General features: G+C 34.3%; 2 protein-coding genes across 9 annotated transcripts in view; one reads left to right on the forward strand and one right to left on the reverse strand.

Moving 5' to 3' along the window:
* The window catches only part of Rift (Riboflavin transporter), a 50,999-nt gene extending 48,109 nt beyond the window's left edge, over positions 1 to 2,890 (reverse strand). Inside the window, exon 1 of one of the 2 annotated variants that reach the window (XM_069844155.1) lies at positions 2,744 to 2,890. The gene's annotated coding sequence lies outside the window, so the exon portion shown is untranslated. The remainder of the gene's footprint in view (positions 1 to 2,743) is intronic. The other variant, XM_069844156.1, reaches the window with a different exon arrangement.
* The window catches only part of LOC138712398 (sodium-coupled neutral amino acid transporter 7-like), a 216,576-nt gene that overhangs the window by 37,267 nt on the left and 152,508 nt on the right, over positions 1 to 26,801 (forward strand). For 2 of the 7 annotated variants that reach the window (XM_069844159.1, XM_069844160.1), the window contains exons 2-6: positions 13,159 to 13,390; positions 16,771 to 17,162; positions 17,312 to 17,503; positions 19,929 to 20,150; positions 23,354 to 24,494. In XM_069844159.1, the coding sequence (XP_069700260.1) occupies positions 13,169 to 13,390; positions 16,771 to 17,162; positions 17,312 to 17,503; positions 19,929 to 20,150; positions 23,354 to 23,645 (1,320 nt within the window). In that variant the 5' untranslated portion in view covers positions 13,159 to 13,168 and the 3' untranslated portion in view covers positions 23,646 to 24,494. Of the gene's footprint in view, positions 1 to 7,906; positions 8,237 to 13,158; positions 13,391 to 16,770; positions 17,163 to 17,311; positions 17,504 to 19,928; positions 20,151 to 23,353; positions 24,495 to 26,801 lie in introns of those variants that run through there. The other 5 variants (XR_011335704.1, XM_069844162.1, XM_069844158.1 and 2 more) reach the window with 5 other exon arrangements.

Consider the following 26,801-nt stretch of genomic DNA (forward strand, 5'->3'; position numbering starts at 1 on the left):
CTCTAGTTAGAAGTAAGCTAGAGTAGCGTCTGTAATATGGTCACCTCAGTTCCAGTCCCATCAGATGCAAATAGAAAGGATACAGAAAAGATTTTTACGTTATTTATATTTTAAAAAACATCACGTGTCGTCTTATGACAAGCAAATTTCATATAATCAGTCACTTTTTGAATTTAATTATAAAACTTTAAAATCTCGACGATTAATAAATAGCCAGATTTTACTCTATAAGACTGTTAACGGTAGGGGAGACTGTTGTACCTTTAGCATAGTGTACCTTTGAACATTTTTTGTTTTTTAATTTTTGCTGCTACCTAGAGGACTCAAAATGAAGTAGATTGTAGAGAAAGCCGCTAAGTAGCTCTGGTCGTAGTTTCAGTTTGATTTACTGCAAAGTGTGAGTTCCGTAGACAAAAGAAGTTTTTTTAGTACCAAAAGTAAACATTTCGTTCATTGATGTATGTTTTCTAACACAAAACCAGATTGCATTTGTTAATATCTTTCAAGTACGGTGTGTTCCCTATCATCTGGTGAGTAATAACATATTTTAATTTCCATGATTTATTTGACTCTCTAGTTTTCGGAGCCATATTTGTTTAAACGTGCACCCTCTTGTACCTTTGAACACAAAACATCTTGTACAATGGAACATGTTCCAAATTACACGATACTATCGGTTTTTGTTTTTCTTTTATTTTAAGGTTATGTCACGAAGTAAGTCTGGAATTAAAGAGGTCCCCAATTGATTCGGATGCCTTGAAGAAAGCTGTTGAAGCAGTTATTGCTCCTCCAGGAAATAAAATCTCAATCAGAGAAGCCTGCTCTGGTTTATGATTACAAATACATTTTAAATATGATTGTCAGTTTTTACAGCTATATTCCCACCTATATTCCATGTGTTCCAACTTACAAGAGTGTATGTTCCAAGGTACATGATCCTGTTGTACCTTTGAACACATTACATATCCCTTCATTTTATTTTTTTCCATTCTTAATAGGTCTGTAAAACAGGAAAATACATACAGGAAGTTGTAAAGGAATCTTCAATAATTATTTCAAGCATTTTTTCATTTAAAAAATTTCATCTCCCAAAGTTAAAAAAAATAAAGTATGAAAAGTGTTTAAAGGTACAACACTCTCCCCTATATTGAATAACTGTGATTCCTTCAGTTCAATGTAAAAAGAACAGAATTACGTCATAGGCAACCTTTTATTATTCCTATTCCTAGAACTGTTTTCTTCAAACTCTCCATTGTTAGTTATGTGTAATACAACTCTCTGTCTTTAAACTGTGATTCTCAATTGGATTTAAGTTTAACAATTGAAAAATTTCATACAATATTAAAAAGCATTGTATTTCCTTAGATATTTAAATTATGAAGAAGTGTATTATAATGTTTTTACTCTAGTTTTTAAATAATTTTGCATCATTATATTGACATTTGGCACTATATTAACAGTAATATTATATTCTAGCATCTATTACCATTATGTGTGTTCTTTCTTTCGTTTGTGTTGTTTGTTTTGTTGTTTTTTTCTCTTATTATGTATTTTGTGTAGGAGAGAGTCGGGTAGTATCGGACATCGGGTAGTATCGGACAGTGCGTTTCTTTCATCTACCACCATATGGTAGTACCTAAATGACATGGTTACGTTTCTCTATGCAACATCACAGAAACGTAACCATGTCAAACAGGTACTATCATCGTATGGTAGATGAAAGAAACTCACTGTCCGGTATTACCCGATGTCCGATACTACCCGACTCTCCCCTATATATCTATGTAAGCCACCTGTAATTGGAAGCCTGCTTCTGTTGGTGGTGGATTTAAAATAAAATAAAATAGAATAAATACTATTCGCTGTTGCCAATTTCAGCAACTCTGAATAAACTAGTTATTAATAGAGCGTCGTTAAATTCGCCAGGTAGTAAAGTTCTGTTTTTTTTTTAAGTTAGTCGCTCTCGGTGGTCGGTCTCGCGATTATCATGTTGGTAGTGGGGACCTAGGTTCGCACATTCAAACAGAACCGAAGGCAGTGAATTCGTGAATAAAATAAATAACATGACTTTCTCCGGAGGGGGGGAGGAGTAAAGCTGAGAGGCCCGTTTCGTAGATTTACGGCACGTAAAAGAATCGTGTCCTTGCTAGAAGGCCTCAAGGAAAATTCTTTGGCCATTTTTCGCCCATGTTGAATTTCGACACTGAATAATCCTGCTAGCGTCGTTAAATAAAATTCTGCTATTATTATACTGCTAATTCTCTAAAGCAGTCTTCAAAATTTAACTAACACCATTAAAATCGAGAACGTCTGGCAATCCTGGTGTGAATAATTCCCACTTAAATTGACTCGTAGATGCTGAACTGAAATCCGTCCAATAATTCAATACTGAACGTTGTATAGGCCTACAGACATGCGGTATGCCAAAGCTACGTTTTTAGTACCGATACCATAAACGCTGAAAACAGCTATTTCCATGAAATTCCTGAAATCAGTTTTTTTGCGGCATCACTATACTTTTTTTTTTATTTATATCTCATATGTTGGAAAATTGAAAGCCAACGTATCAGAATTATTACATTGTACATAACGCAAGTTTCAATCATATAAGCATATAATATTAAGAGGAGCATTTCTGTACCAATCACAAGCTATAAAATCTATATAAAGAAATACAACAATAAATTTAAAGTCAGCTGTTTTCATCCGACATGTCTGAGCGCTACAGTAGCGTGCCGTTTACCTGTTACGATATCATGCATGCGCCAATCAGCCGAATTCCTCGCCGACTTTCATACGGTGACCGGCGTCCCTGCTGTCGCTCGCGATAGCTAACACAGCACTGACATTCACGTTCGTTTCTTTACTGACTGACTGTCTGTAAGATAATAATAGTCCGTGTCATTGCCGTAACGCAACGTAGCAATCATAAATACAATGCAAAAACGGGTCAAGTCATGGATACCACTGTACTCAATATCATTGGAATCCAGCGTCTCCACAAAAGATTGCAAATCAATTTAATACATGGGCTCCTACAGAAATCATTGCTTCAGATTTATACCGTCATGTAAAAACTCATAACAAAGTTGCTGCATCATGCGTTTCAACGAACTTGACCGATTTCGCTGAAGGCTGTATTAATGAATAGCCTAAATGTTATTGTACACAACGGAAAGCAGTAGCTTGAACACTACATCGAAGAGAGGGAAAAGGCGGTGCTAAATCTGGGTAGCTATGTAACTTAGACTTCTACCATTACTTACTTACAAATGGCTTTTAGAGAATCCGCAGGTTCATTGCCGCCCTCACAAAGCCCGCCATCGGTCCCTATCCTGAGCAAGATTAATCCAGTCTCTATCATCATATCCCACCTCCCTCAAATCCATTTTAATATTATCCTCCCATCTACGTCTCGGCCTCCCCAAAGGCTTTTTTCCCCTCCGGCCTCCTAACTCTATAAGCTTTTTCTGGATTCGTCCATACGTGCTACATGCCTTGCCATCTTAAACTTCTGGATTTAATGTTTATAATTATGTTAGGTAAAGAATACAATGCTTGCAGTTCTGTGTTGTGTAACTTTCTCCATTTTCCTGTAACTTCATCCCTTTTAGCCCCAAATATTTTCCTTTTTTTTTACTATCTGACCTTCCAAGGCTTGCCTATACTTACTTACTTACTTACAAATGGCTTTTAAGGAACCCGAAGGTTCATTGCCGCCCTCACATAAGCCCGCCATCGGTCCCTATCCTGTGCAAGATTAAGCCAGTCTCTATCATCATACCCCACCTCCCTCAAATCCATTTTAATATTATCCTCCCATCTACGTCTCGGCCTCCCTAAAGGTCTTTTTCCCTCCGGTCTCCCAACTAACACTCTATATGCATTTCTGGATTCGCCCATACGTGCTACATGCCCTGCCCATCTCAAACGTCTGGATTTCAAGTTCCTAATTATGTCAGGTGAAGAATACAATGCGTGCAGTTCTGTGTTGTGTAACTTTCTCCATTCTCCTGTAACTTCATCCCGCTTAGCCCCAAATATTTTCCTAAGCACCTTATTCTCAAACACCCTTAACCTATGTTCCTCTCTCAGAGTGAGAGTCCAAGTTTCACAGCCATATAGAAGAACCGGTAATATAACTGTTTTATAAATTCTAACTTTCAGATTTTTGGACAGCAGACTGGATGATAAGAGCTTCACAACCGAATAATAACACGCATTTCCCATATTTATTCTGCGTTTAATTTCCTCCCGAGTGTCATTTACATTTGTTACTGTTGCTCCAAGATATTTGAATTTTTCCACCTCTTCGAAGGATAAATCTCCAATATTTATATTTCCATTTCGTACAATATTCCCGTCACGAGACATAATCATATACTTTGTCTTTTCGGGATTTACTTCCAAACCGATCGCTTTACTTGCGTCAAGTAAAATTTCCGTGTTTTCCCTAACCGTTTGTGTATTTTCTCCTAACATATTCACGTCATCTGCATAGACAAGAAGCTGATGTAGCCCGTTCAATTCCAAACCCTGCCTGTTATCCTGAACTTTCCTAATGGCATATTCTAAAGCGAAGTTAAAAAGTAAAGGTGATAGTGCATCTCCCTGCTTTAGCCCGCAGTGAATTGGAAAAGGATCAGATAGAAACTGACCTATACGGACTCTGCTGTAAAGGCTTGCCTATAGACACAGAATAACACACAATTTACAATAATGGTTGTATATGAATGAGCACATAAAAAATGTGTAGATAAAAGTTTAAGATAAAAATACAGATTTTCAATCACAAATATAAAATTAGACAATTATGTGGAGTGTTTACCATATAGGTATTTTTTTAAGATGGCAACTGAGTATTTAATTATGTTTTGGACAATTTCGTCTTGAATATCTTTGCCTAATTTATTTTTCCCTTTCCACGTCACAAAAAAATTTAGGGACTGTTCCTCGGGACCCCAACAGCAGACCTGTCACTGTGATACTCTGGACGTTGTATTTGTTAGGAAGTAAGGTATTGTTTACTCGTATATTTCTTTCTTCTCTTTATCAACATCCATAGGTTGTGCTTTCGATTGTTCAAAGCGTATTGTAGGGTCTATGATCTCTGCTATAGATTTTTTCCTATTGATGGCGATGATGTCAATCCTCCATACGCTATCTTTGTCAGCTAAACAATGAACTTCTTCGTAAACTTCCAAACCTTTGTTTCGGAGACCAGTAGCAAGAAGGGAACGAATGATGTTATGTCGTTTTATTCTTAAGATTTCTCCCTGAGGACACCTCCCAAGCACATGAGGTAAGGATTCAAACTCACTACAGTGTCTGGAGTGTCCTATTCTCAATACCCTTAACCTCTTTTCCTCTCTCTCAAAGTGAGAGTCCAAGTTTCACAACTATACAGAACAACCGATAATATAACTGCTTTATAAATTCTAACTTTCAGCTATTTTGAGAGCAGACTGGATGACAAAAGCTTCTCAACCGATATTCTAACAGGCATTTCCCATATTTATTCTGCATTTAATTTCCTCCCGAGTGTCATTAGGTGCGCATAGCTGCTCCTAAAAGTTTCCTGCCTATTCAAGTTTGTTACTGTTACAACTCACTGTTGATGTTTAGTGAACGAGCTTGACAGGCCCAGGATTAGGTAACTGTTTGAGATAGATCTTTGGAAATGTGTACCCATATCATACTGCCTATACTATTTTATTTGAAATCTGCAGAGTGGACGAAAAGTCGCTTTTCCCAAACACTTCTTTACATTTATGATTTAACTACATTCAATATATATTTTATTACACATTCTTTTACATATATTGTTCAAAATGGAGGCCCTATTTCTCAATACATTATTCACAACATTTAGGCACTGATTTACAGATGACAGAACATAACTCACGACTTTAATCGATTTTCACGAATTACTATTCGATCATCTGCCGCAACTGATGCAGATCCTGCGGTTTCTGAGCAAAAATATCATTTTTCAGGATACTCCACAGCAAAAAATCACATGGTGTCAGGTCGCATAGTCTGGGTGGCCATTCTGTTGTGCACAACGGCCAATCCATTCATGGAATTGCTGGTTCAAGAAATTCCTCATTCCTTGAGATGGTGCTTCATCCTGTTGCCATATCAACTGCATATCGGCAAAACGAGGGCTGTTTTCAAGTTCAAAATCTGAAGATATCGGTCGCTGGTAATGGTCCTATAACACCAACTATTCGTTTGTTCAAGTTAGACATCTGTATAATTATGTGTATAAGTATGAAACCTAAGGATGAATATTGGAGAAAGCGACTTTTAACCCACCTTGTGTTGATTTTTAATATATGAAACAAAATATTTCTCTTAGCCTTATGAAATGCTTTGATACCTTGATACCGGTGTGTTATTGAACAAAACTATGTGAGTGTTTAAATTAAATTCTATTCTTTTTTCTATTAATAATTTCATACTAAATAGTGGCTTAATGCAAATAAATAAAAAAAATGTAACATATTATTTTCCTTTATCAAACAAAAGCAGAGAACGCTATATTAATCTTCGAAATAGCACATGATATTGCAACAGACTTTCATTTCAAGTCTAATACGTTTCAGGTTAGGATTTCTAGTTGTCACTTCAAGAAAATTCATGTAGAAAACCTTGTACGCTATCATTTATATATATTTCTCTGAACTCAAGTTACCATTTGGCTTAACCGTGTTGATATGACAGGCTTATGCTTCATTCTTGTATACACACTTTTAACACTCATATAATTATATTGATAAGCTACGTATTAAGTTATTTCAATTAAATAAATAACTTCACTGTGTTAAAATATTAAATCATGGTAGTAGCAAATATAAATGACACTCGGGAGGAAATTAAACGCGGAATAAATATGGGAAATGCGTGTTATTATTCGGTTGGGAAGCTTTTATCATCTAGTCTGCTGTCAAAAAATCTGAAAGTTAGAATTTATAAAACAGTTATATTACCGGTTGTTCTGTATGGTTGTGAAACTTGGACTCTCACTTTGAGAGAGGAACATAGGTTAAAGGTATTTGAGAATAAGGTGCTTAGGAAAATATTTGGGGCTAAGAGGGATGAAGTTACAGGAGAATGAAGAAAGTTACACAACGCAATGCTGCACGCATTGTATTCTTCACCTGACATAATTAGGAACATTACATCCAGACGTTTGAGATGGGCAGGGCATGTAGCACGTATGGGTGAATCCAGAAATGCATATAGATTGTTAGTTGGGAGACCGGAGGGAAAAAGACCTTTCGGAAGGCCAAGACGTAGATGGGAAGATAATATTAAAATGGATTTGAGGGAGATTGGATATGATGATAGAGACTGGATTAATCTTTCACAGGATAGGGACCAATGGCAGGCTTATGTGAGGGCGGCAATGAACCTCCGGGTTCCTTAAAAGCCATTTGTAAATAAGTAAGATATGGTAAAAAAAAACCATGATTTAAAAGTTGACACAATGAAGTTGTTATTTAATTTATATAACTTAGTAGTTCATCAGTAATAGGCGTATGTTTTTTTAAGAGAGATTAATCTAGATATTAGTTGTGCTCTATATTAATTTGCTCTAAGTTTACGTAAAATAGCAGCTCTGTTAGTTACAGCGTAAAATGAATGAGTAAATATTTGCCATTTACATGTCACTAATTTCTTTATTTGTCAAATTTGATGTTTCAAATTGTACGCATGAAATTTTTACATTCCCTTAAATTATCAGTAAGTCTCGAATTACAGGTCTGTAGGCAATTTTTCAAAGAATTTGAGAGGTTTACAGCCTTGGCTTGTATCTTTAATGCAGACCACAACATAAACAATAAATAAACATCCATTTTCAAGACAGCATAATGCGACTTTTGCACGAGAGTCCAAGGTTTCTTCAAGTCACGTGTAGGCTATATCAGGAAAATTTGATATTACGAATTCGTCATGTCATGTCATGTCTTCAGATGTGTTTGTTATCTTAAACACCATTAAGCATTTACATTTGTCACTAGATACTAAAAACTCGTTTTAACTAATGATAGAAAGTGAAATCGCCCAATTGCTATAAAATATAAAGTGTATGTATATTGGTACAACGCCAGCGGTCACTCCAGTCGATAAACTTTTCTCTCGTGTGTAGTTGGCCTTGCGAAAGCAAGCGGACGTTATACATCAAGAGAATCAACAAGAAAAACCCGGTGAAATTATCATTTTATTACAGGTCAGTGTTACTAAGATTTTTTTATTTTTTGGTTCTCGTAACTTCATATCAACTCAACACCAGTTTTAATAGACCACGGTGAAGTTGGATGCACTATTTTTGCCATGGCTGCCTTTACTTGTAGTGTAGGCCGACTTGGGTTATGGTCAAGGGCAGTAACTTATTACACAGGGCGAGCGAAAAGTAACTGTGCAATTATATTACAGACAGTAAATAGACCTAACAATATTGTCAATTATTTTGTGACTTTAAGCATGTAAAATGGTGTCCTTCCCCTCCTCTTCTTTATTCCTGATTCTTCACATTGCAATTTATTATCACTTTTTAATCCGAATCGGTGATAATGTAGTGTAGATACAAAATTTCTGTTTATAGGCGCACATTGATTTTTCGCTAATTACCGGTATGTAGGCCTATATTAATTTCATAGTTTTCACACATGCTGTTGAGTGTTGATAAATTAAGTTAAAGAGTCAAGACAATATGTTAAATTATTAGGACAATAGTTTCCAATAAAGAATTTTCACGTTTTCAACGAGTTATAACATTTTCGTTATTTTTTAATCGTTAAAACGGTATTTTTTTTTTATTTTGCTGATTGTTGTTGCAAAGCGCTCATCGCACTTTTTAAACTGATTCAGGAGACAGCCTATTAGATTTATTCTAAACGATCATGTCTCTAATGTTGTTATAACAGAAGTGGTTTTTCTTCTGGCTGTCCGGTTTTTTAAGTGCAGTAAAACAGAATTCTTTTAATTAATTGAAAATTATTGGAAACGTTATTTTCCTTTTTTTTTTTTTTTGCATAATTTGAGATTGTGAGATTACGGGACATCTTTCATACATAGAATAAGATAATCTGTTAGATGACATTAATAGTTTATTAATAAAAACTGTAAAGGAATGCCTATTTGTTGTTAAACTTTCTATTTGAAGAGTCCACTACAAGAATGATGGATGTCATTTGGAATACATTTTGCAGGAGAAGCATTTGAAGCCCTAGCGCTCAAAGCTTAACTGTGATTTTCCGATCATTACTGGACAATGACTATCAGTGTTAATGCCATATAACTCTCTATGTACATTTTATATGTCTTAAGCTATGCATTGACAGTCTTGGTTTATTTTCGATAAGAAAGTGATATCCATCATTCTTGCAGTGGACTCTTCATTTATGATATATTCAAACAAACACTTACTACTTATTATGGTATTCATCCTTAAAAATTAAATATTTGATTTGTCGAACAAAAGGGACTTGTAATGATGTCTTGTGATTGCTCAATTGTTGTTCGTTGTTTAGTCAACTGTCCGAAGACAGATTTGTACCTCACAAGTGACACCAAAGTCATCACTCATGAGGCAACTAAGCCAGGAGATGATAATAATAATAATAATAATAATAATGGTTTATTTAACCTTGCATAGTTAAGGCCATACAGCCTTCTCTAACACTCAACCAGGATAATGGGGTAGGGTGGCCAGTTTCTTTTCCCCTCCATTACATATATCGCTGACTAGTAACTTCAGACACTAATCAGACTTCAGATGTACACAAACAATTATTGTTCTTCCTCTAATGCATATCTCCGAGTGAGATGTACTACCCGATAATAGATGTACATATCAGCCATGACATCAATTAATAATTATAATTTTAATTTGACTACAGTGCTAGGAAAAGTAAAACGGTTTAACGAAAATATTTAAGTTGTAAAAAAAATTGCTTTATCAGGATAGTATCAAACATGGAATAAAATTATTTCTACACTAAGTACATGAATAAGGCCATAATTTCTTATAGGTTCATAGACTTTTGTAACTACTTTATTATCGGTACTGCTTTTAATATTGCCTTAATTGCCTATATTTTATGGGTGGAAATTGTGCCTTATAATTAACTGATCTGCTTTAGAAATTTTTAAAATGGTAAGCCTGCTTTCAGCTCTGTTGTTAGTTTCAGCAAAGTATACAAACGAAATTTATGGAATGAGTTCTCAAATAATTCCTATTCCGGAAAAAAAATTGCAATAGAGGCTATTAAATAGAATATATACAGGGTGATTAATTTGAAGTTGTTAGTAAAATACCTTTTTTCTTTAGTTTTAAGGGTAAAAAAATATTACAAATAGAGAATGAACTATTCAGAAGAATCATTTCTGTAATTGGCTAGTGTTCTGAACCTAAAAATGTGTTGTTAATTGCTTTGTACAGATTTTATTTTTAAATTTTTAGCTAAAAATGACATCATTCATACGCATTTATCATAAAAATTGTTACAAATCATACGACTTCGGGAACTTGATTCTTTACAGTTTCATTCATTCATTCATTCATTCATTCATTCATTCATTCATTCATTCATTCATTCATTCATTCATTCATTTATTTTATTCCATAGATCTTACATGAGATGTGGAACAAGTCAACATTTTACAATATTACAATTACAATTTTTACAAATTTTTATAGTTTTACAATTTAGTAATTTTCTACAATTTTTACAATTTTGTGCAATTTTTTTTTTTTTTTCGTCCGAGGATTCGCCAAAATATTACCCGGCATTTGCCTTTTGGTGGGGGAAACCTCGGAAAAACCCAACCAGGTAATCAAATCAAAGGGGGGGTAATCAAATCAAAGGGGTTGATGCCAAGGACTTGCCATAGACTCGCATTAGACCATCCGGCTTCAGTCCCACGGCTGTGGAAAATCTCGGAAGAAACCAAAGACCAAAGGGGGATCCAACCCAAGCCCGAACGCAGCTCCGGATCAGCAGCCCAGCGAGTCTGCCGACTGAGCTACATCGATGGCTCTACTAAAAGTATACAATACATAGCCAATCAGATTAGTAAATTTACAAACGCAAACGATCATTCATAAGTTGAGCTATATGTATAATACAAAACAAGTTAATTAAATTTAAGGCATAAACAATTCAACCAGTAATTAAGCATACTAATGTACAGTCTTAAAGAATTTACAAGGTTGGCGTGATTTGTAACAATTGTGATAAATGAGTAAGAAAATGTAACTTTGTAGTTAAAAGTAGAAAAAAATTCTGTACGAAGCAACTATGGAGTTCACAACACATTTTTAGCTTCAGAATACTAGGTAATTAAAGACATGATACTCTCAATAATTCATTCTTTATCTGTAATATTCTTTTACCCTTAAAACTCAAGAATAATGGTATTTTACAAACAACTTCAAATTAGTGTAATTCTGAAAATATTGAGATTAGGACAAGTATTTATATGACATTTTTTGCTCAGAATGTCTTCGAAAATAAGTTGCGTAAGGGACGATAAATCCTCATGAATCACCTTGTGTGTATATATATATATATTACTCGTATATCGTACAAAATATATCTAAACTGTTACTGATTTTTATCCCAGTAACAAATCTTTTTTTGAAAAAAAAAAAAAAAAGTTTATGTCTGTAATACACCTTGTGCACCCTGAAGAAATTTTGGTTTTTAAGTTTCCTAACTTTAGTGGAAGATTATAAAATAAAATAAGATGCAATCTTTTAGAATATTTACGTACAGGTTTGCAATAAAGAAATCGGAGTAACAAAGATAACATATTATTTTTTATCATACATCTTGCTTAGACAACTTTTAACACTGTTATCACTTAGGAATACAATATATGATGATTACTTTCACGTGTTAATTTGAACTAAGTTTATGAATACCTAGTTGACTAGTTTCAACTTGGGAGCCATCTTCAGAACTGTTGAGGTCCTGCTTCAGTATACTTTTTACATTTTTCCAACAATTCACCTCCTGTATTATGTTGCGATAATATAAATAAATAATTAAATAACTTACTACATTCTTAAATGAGAAGATAAACTTTCATTATCTGTATTGCATACTAAACATATTCTATATCAATAAAATTATAATTCTAAAAAGTAAGATACCTGTATTTAACTTTATTATTCCAGTACACTGTAAGATTTAAGAAGTTGTATGAAATTAATTTTTGAAAAAATACATAAAACAGCTATTCATGTTTTATAATAATTTCACATTATTTTCTTATTTATGATAATCTCCGTTAAAACTGATAACAATATTGAAAGGTCTTAGTGGTTATAATAAGACACTATTCCTTTCTTATGAAATAACCAGCAATACTCGTGCAATGAAATGAGACCATAGACTGCCAAACAAAAGCTTCTGTGGATATTTTCCTATGCTTAAGAAAATGATTTAGAAATAGTGACTGCTAACCCTTTAAGAATATGAATTACTGTCACGTTGTGTGATCTTTTGTGATGATTCTTCTACAAATCTACAATACGCATTGCAGGATAAAGGAAAATAATCTCAGAGGCATATTTCGTTAGTCTATATTTACTACCAGAACTATTTCATTAATCGAGGATACGGGTTTATTCAATTATTTATAACAATAAATGATTGCTTAAAAATTACTTTTTCCACCCTTTTTCGAGGGAGGTCTTCAATTAGTGAGAGACAGTTGATCAAGACTAACAAGTAAACCTGGGAGTGTAGGCCTACATACAATTTTAATCTGGAATTAAGAAGGGACAAAATATATATTACTAAAAATGCAGATTGCCTAAATGACAAAGAATACTGTACAAAATTTACATTTATTGGTATATTGGTTGTGACAGTAATAATGATGAAATTGACTGGTACATGGTAGTATGTGTCAGAGAAAGAACAATTGTTTGTATGCATTTGAAGTCTGACTAATGTAATATGTAGCTAGTCGGCGTTGTAAGCAATGGAAGGGGAAAGAAACTTATATCCTGGCCTCGTTGCCTCACAAGTAGTACCTTGAGGTTCAGACCTGTCTTCGGACAGTTGACTAAACAACTACCAAATTATTTATTAACATTTGAAGCTGTTTTCAAACATAATGTAATTTTATGTATTGCAGATATGTGAAGATGTCTCCAAGAGGAAGTGATTTATCACCATCATCATTACCAGGACTCTGGAGATCTCCAAGCTATCGCAGGTCAAATATTCGAACAGTAGATCTTTGGCTGGAAGGAAAACGAACAGACGACGACACTGATGGGTTGTGGAGAATTCATGATAATTTGTACGATTTATCCGCCTTTATACACGTTCATCCAGGAGGCTCAGATTGGCTTCAATACTCGAAGGTCCATCTAATATCCGCTTCTATTTCTTAGTATTATGTGTGAGCCTATTTCTGTGAATAGGTATTTCTAATTGCAATAGTGCAGTGAATTCTTCTATGATTGTACATTTTTCTCAGTTGTACTATGCTTATTGGATGATTACACGTTGCTTATAGGAAGTGAAATTAACTTTTTTGCCAAGTTAAGACCTCTTTCAAAATATAATCTTAAAATATTGAAGAAAATCATGAAAACTTTCAGTCAGGTTGACTTATTTGGAAATGAGAATGGTGTATTAAAATTACAGAACTCAATGGTGATGTGGTGATGGTGGTGGTGGTGGTGGTGGTGGTGGTATTATTGTTATGATAATATGTAGTGTATCTGATTAATTTTTTATAGACAATGTTTTTTTTTTTTTTTTTTTTTTTTTTTTTTTTTTTTTTTTTTTCCAGAATTTATACATCACTTATTATTCTTCAAACATTCAGAAATTTCTGTTTCCTAGAATTGAGGATCCTTGTGGTCTGCCAATGTTATTGGTCAAATGTTAAAAAAAAAATATATATATATATATATATATAATAAAATAATTAGGAATATATTATTATTATTATAAAATAACCAGGAATTTTGTTGTTGTTGTTTTCTAATGCCAGGCGTTTGACAATAAAGTCATTTGACCTCTTGCACTCCAATATTTTTCAAAGATATTATCATGACCAGCCAATGAAGCACAGATTTTGAGGTGTTCCGAATCCATTTCTTGATAACCAGGAATGTATTTTTAATTATAATAAGTCCACTTAAGAATTTAGTTATATCTCTTTATGGCTTTATAGACTTTGCAGGACCAGAGCTTGCCGAACAACTGAAGCCAATTCTTTTCTGTCCTGGGTCCATTTCCAAGTTCTAATCCCCATCTCCCTTATGTCCTCGTCAATGTTCTCAAGCCATTTCTTCCTTGGTTTACCAATACACCTGCTCCTGCCAGGATATCCTTTGTATATTTTACATAATAAGAATCTCTCTTCACTTTTTCAATGTGACCTAATCATCTTAGTTGTGAACTTTTAATTTCACCGATAATTTAGGTTTCCATAATTATAGTCATTCATATTATCATATAGTCCATTCATTGTTTCTAATTTTTCATTCCCCATTCTCAAATTTTGATCATATATTCCTCTCAATACCTTTCTTTTCCATGCAGCAATTCTTCTCTCATCACTTTTTAACATACGCCAAGTTTTGAATGCATATGTCACTATGGACCTACTTATTATTCTATAAATTTTCTTTTTCCCTTTCCTAACGGAAGAAGTATCCAATAATCCGTCCCTTTCTTTCAGTCTTTCCTTATTTTTTTTTAGAAGTTATCAATATGTTACTGCATCTTCTGTAATAACTGAGCCCAAGTATTTAATCTATCCACTCTTTCAAAATTATGAGCTTCAATTTGAATGCTATCTATATATGTCCATCTATTTTCCTAGCTGGAAGCTGTCATATATAGTATTTAGGTTTCGTCTCGTTCACTCTTAGTCCCACCTTTATGCCTTTTTGTTCCAACTGAAGGAAGCCAGTCTGCAGGTTTTGTATAGATCTACTGATCATAACTACATCATCTACATATGCCAAAATTTGTAACATTCTGTTCTAAATTGTACCACTAGGGTTAATATCAGTCATCCTAACTGCCATACCCTCTCTAACACAATATTAAATAATATTGTGGAGAGCACATCCCCTTGTTTTTTTTTATTTTAGTAGGTTATTTTACGACACTTTATCAACAGCTTAGGTTATTTAGCGTCTGAATGAGATGAAGGTGATAATGCCGGTGAAATGATTCCGGGGTCCAACACCGAAAGTTACCCAGCAACATCCCCTTGTCAGACCTCTCTGCTTGTATCAAACTTCTCTGCAATCTCACCCTCAATGGCAACTCTCCCTTTATTGTTTGTGAGTCATCTGAATTAATGTCATTAATTTCGTGGGACCGTGGAATTTAATGAGAGTTTTAATAAGAGCTCTCCTATCAGTTTTATAGTAAGCATCATTATTCTTCACGTGTTAGGAAACATTTTTGCCTGTAGGTAGCAATTTAGGTCTATATAAAGTATCTTGGTCTGAGTATTCAATAAATAACAGATTTTCTCTTTCAATATTATTAAAAGAACTGCATAATTACTATAAGTGGGCCTAAATTGTAATATATGGTAAATTTACTTATTTCACCATCTTCGTTATTAGATAGTTCTTGGTGATTTGATCGATCATTATTTTTTATCTTTTTACTGTGTAGGCTAGCTGGTAAAGTTTGAGAATCATGCAGTTCGTTTTTAGTAAGCAAATGAATTTTCGATGGACAGATAAGCTAGTGAAGTGATTCAAAATTAGGCTGACCAGATTTTTTATGGTCCAGCAGGGGATATCGAAAATTTCAAGAAAAACCACAAATGCTTATCTAGTCACTCTCCGTTGAAATGTTGCAGAAAATACATGTAATGGTTGATACAATGACAGAACTTTGCACACTAAATTTGTAGAGTATCTTAACTTTTTTTTAATTAAATCCATAAACACACGTAACTCCTATACATAATTACAGCCACTAAGAATTCAATTTCAGTACTGATGCATGCATGGAAGTCTTTCACGTAATATTGTACACACTGAACTCTAACACACACATTTTACAAGTACTTGTCTGAAGAATATGTATCTTTTTAAGGATCTGTTCATTCCTATACAGCGTCACACAAAGTTCTTCACATGAGAAATGAAAGTTTGTTTTCACTTGTAACAAAGCTTTAACTGTTTCTGCTTCCATTCAGTCCACATTAAGTTCATTGCAGAGAAAAGCCTTTCAACTGATGAATTACTGACTGAAAGACACATGATTAATGACACTATTTTCAGAAGATTTTCAAATGGAATGGATTTTTTTTTTAATGTTGAAAAACATCACACCACTTTTCATCTGTTGGTATGTCACAAAACTCATAATTTTTTAACTACTTAAAAATGGACGCTGCAGCAGTTCTAATGCTTCTGTGCAATGCGAATGAAGACAAAGATGCTATGTTTTTCTCGAAGAGTGCAGAATATCTCATACTGTGCCTGCTGGTTCTTCTATCTCATACTCAGAATAGTTCAGAAATGTGCATGAATCGTAGCAGTTTCATCACAATACTTAAATATTTACGTGTAAAATGTTATTGAAACAAAATCAAAACTTCTGGGGAAAAAATTAATTTCCAGGGACAAAAAAGGGGACATTTGCTCCTTGGGGACAACAACTCAAAACCAGGGACTGTCCCCGGAAATCTGGGACGTCTGGTCAGCCTATTCAAAATAATATGTTCACTCTAAAATCTGACTTTCTTTTATTTCAGGGTACAGATATTACAGAAGCATTTGAGTCTCACCACGTTAAAACTTCAGTTCGTAACTACCTCAAGCACTATTATGTAAGACCTGCAACTGGAAGAAGATTCTCACCATACACATTTCATGAAGATGGCTTTTTCCGCACTTTAAAAAGAAGAGCCCAACCAATAATAGAAAAAGTCCCAACAGGACCAGCACTGCGATCAAAAATATGGATGGATATGGTCATGGTTACGACACTGGCCACAGCATCCCTTGCAACTGGCACTCATAGCTACACACTTGGCGTTCTTGCTGGGTTCCTTATGACATTAACAGTTATGGGTGCGCACAATTTCCTTCATTTGAGGAATAATGTACGCATGTACTACTTTGACATTTCCTTTATGAGCTGCAGGTAATTAAAAATGAAATAAATAATTAAACGAATAAATAGATACGTCTTATGATCTCTTCTGAAGTCTATTTGCTTTTTCTAAAACTGACCCCAATGCAATGATGTCCGATATTTTAAGGATTTGCCTCAGTCCTGTTTCTTTATTCCAGGGATTGGCGTATATCACATGCACTTAGTCACCATATGTTTCCTAATACTTTGCTAGACATCGAGCTGTGTTTTAATGAAAAGATTTTCCAGTGGCTCCCACTGAAGAACAAATCTTGGTGTCTGCGCTATGGGTCCTGGTTCTATGGTCCAGTTTTCTATGCAGGACTTTATTTCCTTAGCTACCTTCAAAGGTAAGATCCAATTAATCTACATTAAAGAGCGTTTAGGATGAGATTCATTTATGTTTATCGAATGTATTTAGTAGTATTTATTTATGTAGTAGTATTTATTTATTTAACCTGGTAGAGATAAGGCCGTCAGGCCTTCTCTGCCCCTCTACCAGGGGATTACAACTATAATATTAGGAACAATAAAATTACAATTAATATTAAATTTACAATTACAATTACAATAAAAATTAAAGTATGACAAGATTACCTGATTAATGAAAGCTAGACATTTTATCATAGAATTTAAGAACAAAGAATATTTTTTGTATTTACTGAATTACAAATTAAACCTACAATAACAAAAATCTATAGTGATGAAATTACCGGATATTGAAATATTTTGTGATAGATTAAGAGAACTATTTACAAGAAACCATGTCTGAACGAGTCTCAAATACTGACCAACTGCCTAGTAAGTTTGCGTTTGAATTCAATTTTATTTCGACAGTCCCTGATGCTAGCAGGTAACGAATTCCAGAGTCTTGACAGGGCTATTGTGAAAGAGGATGAGTATGAGGAGGTGCGATGGGATGGTATTGTTAGTATTGTTTCATGGCGAGAGTGTGTGTTCAGATTGTGGTGGGAAGAAAGGTGAGTGAAGCGAGACGACAGGTACGAAGGAATAGAAGAGTTCAAGATTTCGAAGAGAAGGAGAAGTGAATGTAAATTTCTTTTCTTATCTAGTTTAATCCAACCTATTGTTTCCAAGGATGGGGTAATATGATCATATTTACGAATATTGCTTACAAAACGTACACACAAATTATGAGCACGTTGAAGTTTCGTTTTGTTGTCACTGGAAAGGTCAGTCAGTAAAATGTCAGCATAGTCAAAATAGGGAAATACAAGCGTCTGCACAAGGAACTTTTTTAAGCAAGAGGGAAGATGAACATTTATCCTTTTTAGCACATGGATAATAGAGATTATTATCCATGTGAATGCCAAGATTTTTTACCGAAGAACTGAAAGGGATATGTGTAGCATAAAACAAAATTCAGACTCATACCTTCCATTCCCTTTACTCAGACAACACAGCACAACTATGCGAGGTCTAACACGCATATTACACATATTCTGTGACACTGTACATGAGGGTAGGTCACTGAAGGGGAGCAGAGAGGCAGAACTTAAATTGAGAGGGATTCAATCCGGCATCGGGACTGGAATCCTATGTGACTTAGTGGATAAAGCGTCAGCACGCAGAGCTGAAAACCCGGGTTCGAGTCCCAGTGCCAGAGAGAATTTTTCTCCATTCTACCCATTCTTCACCTAACACACATAGTTTTTGATATTGTTTTATTAATAATTTATTGCTGTATTGGTAAGTTTGTTGGGATCATCCGCAATTATCTTTGTGATCTTTGGACTCATGAACAAGTAGGCACATCTCAGTTGCCTCTTCCTTATAATCAGTCAGAATAATAGGCCTATAATGTAATCAAATAATTGTAAGAGCAAGGGATTTGAAACACTGAATTAAATTAATAAACATTGTAAATCTAGGACCCTCTTGCTGGAGTTGCAGTGATTAGCGCAATGTCCACTGATTAATGTTTTTTTTTATCGCAGAAGTAAAATACCGATACTTATGTCATAGGAAATGAATTGTAACAACAGCCTTCTAGTTCTACCGTACTAGTATCTATGTTGTATTTCTGAAACCAGGCTCTTGCATATTTAAATAATTTTCGCTGAACTAGCCAATATTTATAGCTACATTTGATAAGCTACAATATCTTAAGAAAGAATGAAATACTCATTAATTTTGTCATTTTAATTGTTAATATCTTCAGATATAATTCACATAGATCTCCTTGGATTTGTTAGGCAAACAACATGAAGAATTTCTTTTCTGAAGAGAAAAGAGGCTTGTTGCAAGACAGTAAAATATGAGTTAAATTTCAAAGTGTTTGGCAAGTTTTGTTTGGAGACCTGTCATACATTCTTGCGCATCCTGTAAGTCTATGGCACGAGACCTTTGTATTGACTTTTTTTTTCCTAAGAAGTTACATTAAGTAATTGTATCAGACTTAAAAATTCGTTGGTTTTTGATTGGTTTGAATCCTCAGATACCGGTACTGAATAGCTATCGTGGAAAATTTATTAAGAACTCGTGAATCATAAATGGCCGATTTTGTTTCATAGAAAGGAAAAGGTTAATTTTATGTATGTTGTGTTAAGCAAGAAAAAAACTGTACACACATAAACAGACAGAAAAAAAAAAAAAGGAGAGAGAGAGATTCAGATACACACACAGAAATAAACAGACACAGACAATGTATTTTCTTTCTCAGAGTAACAGGAAGGGTATGTATCTAAATATTGTTCAATAGGAAATCACTTTGTAATGGTAAATGAAAACATTATTCATTTCTTTGTAATTCAGGATACATAGTTTTCTATCTGGAAACAAGAAGGCTCTGAGACTGGACATTATAATTCCATTCATTCCTCTACTGGTGATGTACACAACAAGTGGTGCGACATTCCGAGAAACATTTCTAATGTGGATTTGGATTGTTGGAGTTTCAAGTTTCATTTTTGGATTTCTTGGATTCAATGGAGCTCACCACCATCCAGACATTTTTCACGACGGAGATACTCCAAGGTAAATTATAAATATTCGAATTAAGCATGAAGTAGTAAAAAACATTCTCTTCCTGTTATCTTTTACCCTTCTTCGTCTCTTATTTTATATTATTCACAAATACTCGCCATCGTGCAATATTATAACGGAGATACCAAATTATCATAACCTCGATATGTCAAGAACTTTGCTGGAAAAGTATTCTAACCTTCAGTAGGCTCACTTTCAGTCATTAAACTGGCTTATTAGGAGAAAAATCCTCTGATTGAGATTCTGGCTGATATATACATCTGTTATCAGACAGTTCATCTCACTTGACGATATGTGTCAGAGGAAGAACAATTGTTTGTATGCATCTGAAGCCTGACTAGTGTAATATATAGCTAGTCGGTGATGTATGTAATGGAAGGGGAAAAGAACTGGCCATCCTATCCCATTGTCTCCTGGCCTAATTGCCTCTTAAGTGGTATCTTTTTGGCATCACTTGTGAGATTCAGACCTGTCTTCAGACAGTTGACAAACAACAACTAAGAGAAATTAGGGTATTTTTTCTCTTTTTCTACCTTGACTCTTCAACCACACACACTGTTAGTGACAAGATTAGTAGGATTTGATGAGGAGAGAGATCAATGAGAATTAGCCTCATTGTTAGTGACAAGATTAGGTAGGGTTTTATGAGGAGACAGATTAATGAGAATTAGCCTCATTGTTAGTGACAAGATTAGGTAGGGTTTTATGAGGAGACAGATTAATGAGAATTAGCCTCATTGTTAGTGACAAGATTAGGTAGGGTTTTATGAGGAGACAGATTAACGAGAATTAGCCTCATTGTTAGTGACGAGATTAGGTAGGGTTTTATGAGGAGACAGTTTAATAAGAATTAGCCTCATTGTTAGTGGCAAGGTTAGGTAGGGTTTTATGAGGAGACAGATTAATGAGAATTAGCCTCATTGTTAGTGACAAGGTTAGGTAAGATTTGATGAGGGAATAGATTAGCGATAAATAGTTATGCTGTCAATGATTAAATGATACCTATATAGAGTTTGATAAGGAGATAGATTAGTGACAAGTGCTTCGCGGAAAAATGCCACAATTGAATATGAGGTTCGTTATCACTCTATTATAGTATTTTTGTTTCCCACGTTTGCTCTCGTAGATTTCAATGATATTCCTGGGCCACGTCATGTATTTATTCTTCATTTAGCTGTGGTAAAGTGTTACAATATATTTGAAAACATAAATGTTCTTTTAGTGCATTCAAAAACCGTCACTATAACCACTAAACCTCGTAGTAGGTAGGTATCTAATGCTCTTGATTTAACAATCGAGTTATATTCTCTCTTGCTTCCCAGTATTTACATGGTGTTGCATTATGTAACAATGAATTCACAGTAAGATTTCTGTTCATTATGAAGAAGAGTCGACTTGAGCCATCATAACATACTACCTAGTTGAAATAAAATATCAGGAAACATAATGGCTATGAATAGGTATATATGTCCGATATATTAATACAGATATTTAGCTGAACTAAATGTAGAAAAAGACTATCTTTCCAAACTTAAAGTATAGGATAAAATATGAGTGGTGTGAAAACATTTGTTAAGGGTAATTGAGGACCTTTTTTTCAAAACATGCTAACTGAAAAAACTAAATTTTACAGGAGAGATAAAACACTATAGTAAGCAAGTTTTGCTGTATGTCTTACTTATAGCAGAAAGCAAGTGTTAAAAAAACGATCACACTTTGACACACTACAATGAAGAGAAATAACCCAATTTTCCTAAGACACTTTGAACATCATGTAGAGACCTGCCTTATGTTAACGAATCCATCAAAATCTCAATTTTGCAAATTTTGCAGTTAGCAAGTTTTCCAGAACGGTCCTCAATTATAAAACATTAGTAAAAAGCGCTGGCGGATTAAGGCACACATATTGTATGGTCAAAATTGAGTTATGATAATATACTGATAGTATAACTCTTCATTCTGCACAAGTATTGTATTGCATTTTATGAGGCATTATTAATATAACACTAGGCTTCGGAGAATGACAGACACCAGGTCGAAACTAGTCATCCAGGTAATTTATCATTATATTAACACTGTAAAACAGTTATTACTTATTCAGTAACAATTATACTTGTATTTTGTTGCATTATTTCTACATAGGTTGGATAAAAAGTAATGGCAACACTGCTGTCACGTGACGATGTTGCGTTCAAGAGTTGCCAGCTGTGTGGACATGAACCAGGACTGTTAGATGAGTTAGTGCAGCTAGCGGCAACAGTACTCTGTCAATCTACTGCAGTGTGTAGAACATTGACTTTCATAGGGATAGTGTGAGCGCCCTAGGACCACATTTACAAAACTAGAGCAACGTTCCTGGATCAAAATTGAAGTGACACGAGGTCGTAGTGCACAAGAATGTTTTCAGGGACTGCATGAAGCATATGCCGATGCAGCGTTGCCATATCGCACAGTGGCACGATGGATTAAAGCGTTCCGGAAAGGCAGGGATGTGAAAGTGATGTTCATTGTGGCATATGACATTGATGGGGTAATACTGCACCACGCTGTACCTCCAAGGCAGACGGAAAACGCGGACTATTGGAACATCCACCGTACTCACCCAATATGATCCATGCGATTATGATCTTTTCACCAAAGTGAAAGAACCACTGTGAGGGACCCGGTACAATACCAGAGATGAACTTATCCATCCTATAGGGCGGTCAATATGAAACATCAACAAAGATGGACACGCTGATGAGGTACGACACCTTCCAAACATTTGACAAAAGGTAATAAATAAGGGGGGCGACTATATAGAAGGTACGTAAATGTTGTACCCCTGTGAATAAAGCCATGTCAGAAATATTGAACTGTTGCCGATACTTTTTATCCAACCTTAGTATAAGATGCATGCAACAGAAAAATTTTCTTTCTAGGTTTCACGAAAGTTTGAAAAATGGACATACAGTATTTGTACTTTAAGTCATCCCGTAATTTCCAGTAATCATGAAAGAAATAAGACTCACACAACACTATACATAGTTTGTGTAGAGACAATTCAGTTGTTAATTTTAATTTGTCGCCAATTGTGGTAATTGTTTCAAGTAGCAGTACTTCACACTTCGACTGAGAGATAGACTAAGATGTAATAGATAATTATATTGAGTTCTATAAATTTGTGTTAACAAATTAATTTCTTTTTAAAACAGAGTCGATCGTGACTTTGGCTTAGGACAAATTGATGCTGTTCGAGATCATGTGGAATTAGCGCACAATCTGTTCATTGTTCTGCTGACGTTTGGTGAACACTCCTTGCACCATCTCTTCCCAACAATGGATCACACCAATTTACATCATTTCTACCCAATATTTCATGAGACTTGCAAAGAATTTGGAGTGAAATACAAACCTCTGACATTTTTCGAGCTAATGAAAGGACAATATAAACTACTTGCTAAAACTGAACCCAATCCACTGCCTCCTGATAAGGTAATGAAGTAAATAAGAGTAAAATGGATGTGTGGCACTCTCCGAAAGAATTTCTAGAAGAGCGGGAATAAATGACAAGGTGATTAGGGAAAGATGAATGTTAAAAATTCAATAATAGACTTCATAACATACAAAGAGTTAAAATGTAATGGACACATGAAAAGAATGGCAGAGGATAGAATGCCAAAAAGAATACTGAAATGGATTCCATTTGGTATGAAAGGAACGGGATGACTGAAGATTATATGGAAGGATGGAATTTTCAGCATCATACAGGAGAAAGGATGGGGATTGGAATGACAAGGAATGTGGAGAAAAGTGTCAGAACATTAATTTGGCGCGGTAAGACGTTAATATTGTGAAATCTGCCTAATAAATAAATAAATGTTCATTTATATAATAAAAGTGGCCACAATTTTGTGTTAACCTCATATCTCCAACTCATAACGGTGAATGTAGATGAATTCTGGTAAAATGATTACATTAAAATAAGCTTTATTACCACAGAGTTATTGATAGAGATGTGCAAACATCAAGTGTACAAAACTAACGAAAGATAATTTTATATACCTATGTATCAAAATTATTTTTCCAGAGCCTAAGATTACAAATTATTTGATTTATTCTCCTTCACCTTTCTTGCCTGTCCACCCACAAATTTTCTTCTATGTCTCTCTTCTTCACTCAAGCATAAATTCTCATTTTCCAGGTGTCAGATGATCTCCTTTTCCTTCGTCCAGGTGGTATTCGTTCCAAGATTATTTTTGGCAATTTTTCATGTACGGTATAATCCTTCTTGTATACTGATATCATTAAAATTGTTTTCGTTGGATAATATAAATCGGTTAATTGAATTTTGAACATTAATTGTTTCTATAATAATGTCATTTTATAATTTTTCCTGTCGAGTTATTCTTCCAGATCTTCTCCACAAGTCCATCTCTGTTACCATTAAATTTGCTTTTACTGTAATTGTGATTTCATATTCCAAGCTTCTGATTCGTACCAGTATGTCATGAATTTTACATCATTTGTGATTTTCACTCCTAGATATTTCTATTCGTCAGTATGTGTAATTGTTCCCCGTCCTTCTTTCAAAATCAAATCTTGTCCTATTGCCATATATTGTGTTCAGTTGTACTTACATTAAAACCCCAATTTTTTATCAGTTTTATAGCAGCATACCAGTATTTTATGTCTTCGTAATTCTAAGCCAAAATGAATTGATCATCTCCAAATTCTAATGAGTAGCTTATACAGTATTGTCGTCTATTGAAATTCTTCATTTTATTTTTTAAGAAATGTATAAATAGAGATGGTTAAGAAGTTTTTAAACTTGTACTCTCAAATTGGAGAGTGGGAGATAGAAATTGTGAGAAATTTTATAGTAATTTGAACTCTCATGTGCATATATGCAAATGTAACAACCCGCACTACAAAATAAAGACATGACAAACTGAAATGCCAGTACTGAAAAACACGAATTACTCATTAGGTCTCATTTCCAAATGAAAGAAATATACTAATTTGTTATAGAAAATGAAATGAAAAAACAGTATTTCGATGAATATTAAATCACTGTGATATATCAAGAAATGCAGAAGCAGTTCAAGTTGCAAAACTGTCCTGAAATCTGCACGCAATCCTAGAAATTAGACTAAAAATATTTTTAAATGTAGAGGAATGAAAAATAAATTTAATGACAAAATACCCTCCACATGTTGAATGTCTAATCTCTATTATAAAATAGGCATACTTTGGATACAGTGAACTTAGTTATAGTGAACTTTCGGCTATAGAGAACCTAAATCCTTGATCCCGACCCGCATACATTAAAAAGTACATTAATATTTCTGTTTATAGTGAACCTCGCTTTGTTAAAGTGAACCTTGTGTCTTGAAAAATTCTTATTTGAAGTCAGACCTTCTTATATAAAATTGGAAGACTGTGTTGAGAACAACATTCTAAGTTTCTTACTCCTTTAGTCAAGGAACAAAGGTAGGATTAGTGATTCCTAGATAATGAGCTGTACTGTAAATCCAGGCAGCACGTGACGACCTTGCCTCACTCCACCTTTGAAGGGTTGCCATTCTGTTCTCAGGTACACTACTCTACTATTATTTATAATCCTCCATTGTCAAAGGGTTGCCTTTTGTTCTCAGATACATTTCCATTATGATGGGTAGCATCAAAACAACGAAAAATGAAATTGCCTTCTTTTATTAAAAGGGGACGGACATTATGTCCGGAACATAAATGAAGGAAGATCGGATGGCTTTCAACTCCATCAATCCCTTCCAGTTTCTATTAAGTGATCTGGGAAATCCCAAGGCTGAGTATTCAGTCACACCATACCTGATCAGTCTGTTTCTAGTGTTTGAAAAATGAATGTACTGTATAAAAATGTAGAAGGGTGAAGTGTTTTGTTTGGAAGATAAGGCGAATATTATAAGTGACATTGAACGTGGTCTTTCACAAGCGGACATGGGTCGACAGCATAGTTTAAGTAAATCAACTATGATAGTGTAATTAATTCCACAAAAATGAAATATTTTAATTACTATATAATATTTTATTTTCTTGTTCACAATTTCATTCATTTCTGTTATTTAAGGTTAGGGAAGAGACACTTCGGATTTAGTGAACCTCGGATATAGTGAACGAAATATGCAAGTCTGCAGAGGTTCACTACATCCGCAGTTGACTGTATATGTATCTCTGAATTGGTCATAATATGACAAAGCTATAGGTATGTATTACTTCCATTTACCATATTAGTCCCAAATGAATAATTATCTCAGAAAAAAATAACTTTTCCCTAAATGTTAATACTATTTTACTCGATAATTACTATCCGTACTTTTCTGATTTTTAAGCTTAGCATTAGAGAAACTAATAAGAAATGTGATTTCTTCCTTTGCAGTTTTTCAATAAAATCGACTGTTTTCTTGCAAATTAAATACAGTGAAACCTGTTCAAGACGGAAGTGACATGGTCCTAATTTTTTTTCCGTTGTGAACAGGTTTCCGTATTATTCAGGTGTGACATTAAAATGGAATATTTTGTCATTCATATACATGAAAAACAAAATGGCATGCCGCAAACTGCAAGAAGTACAAAATATTCCATTTAACATTCATCACATTAAATCAGCTTTCTGTCGTTTAT

Source organism: Periplaneta americana, chromosome 13 (assembly GCF_040183065.1).
Source record: "Periplaneta americana isolate PAMFEO1 chromosome 13, P.americana_PAMFEO1_priV1, whole genome shotgun sequence".
NCBI lineage: Eukaryota > Metazoa > Arthropoda > Insecta > Blattodea > Blattidae > Periplaneta > Periplaneta americana.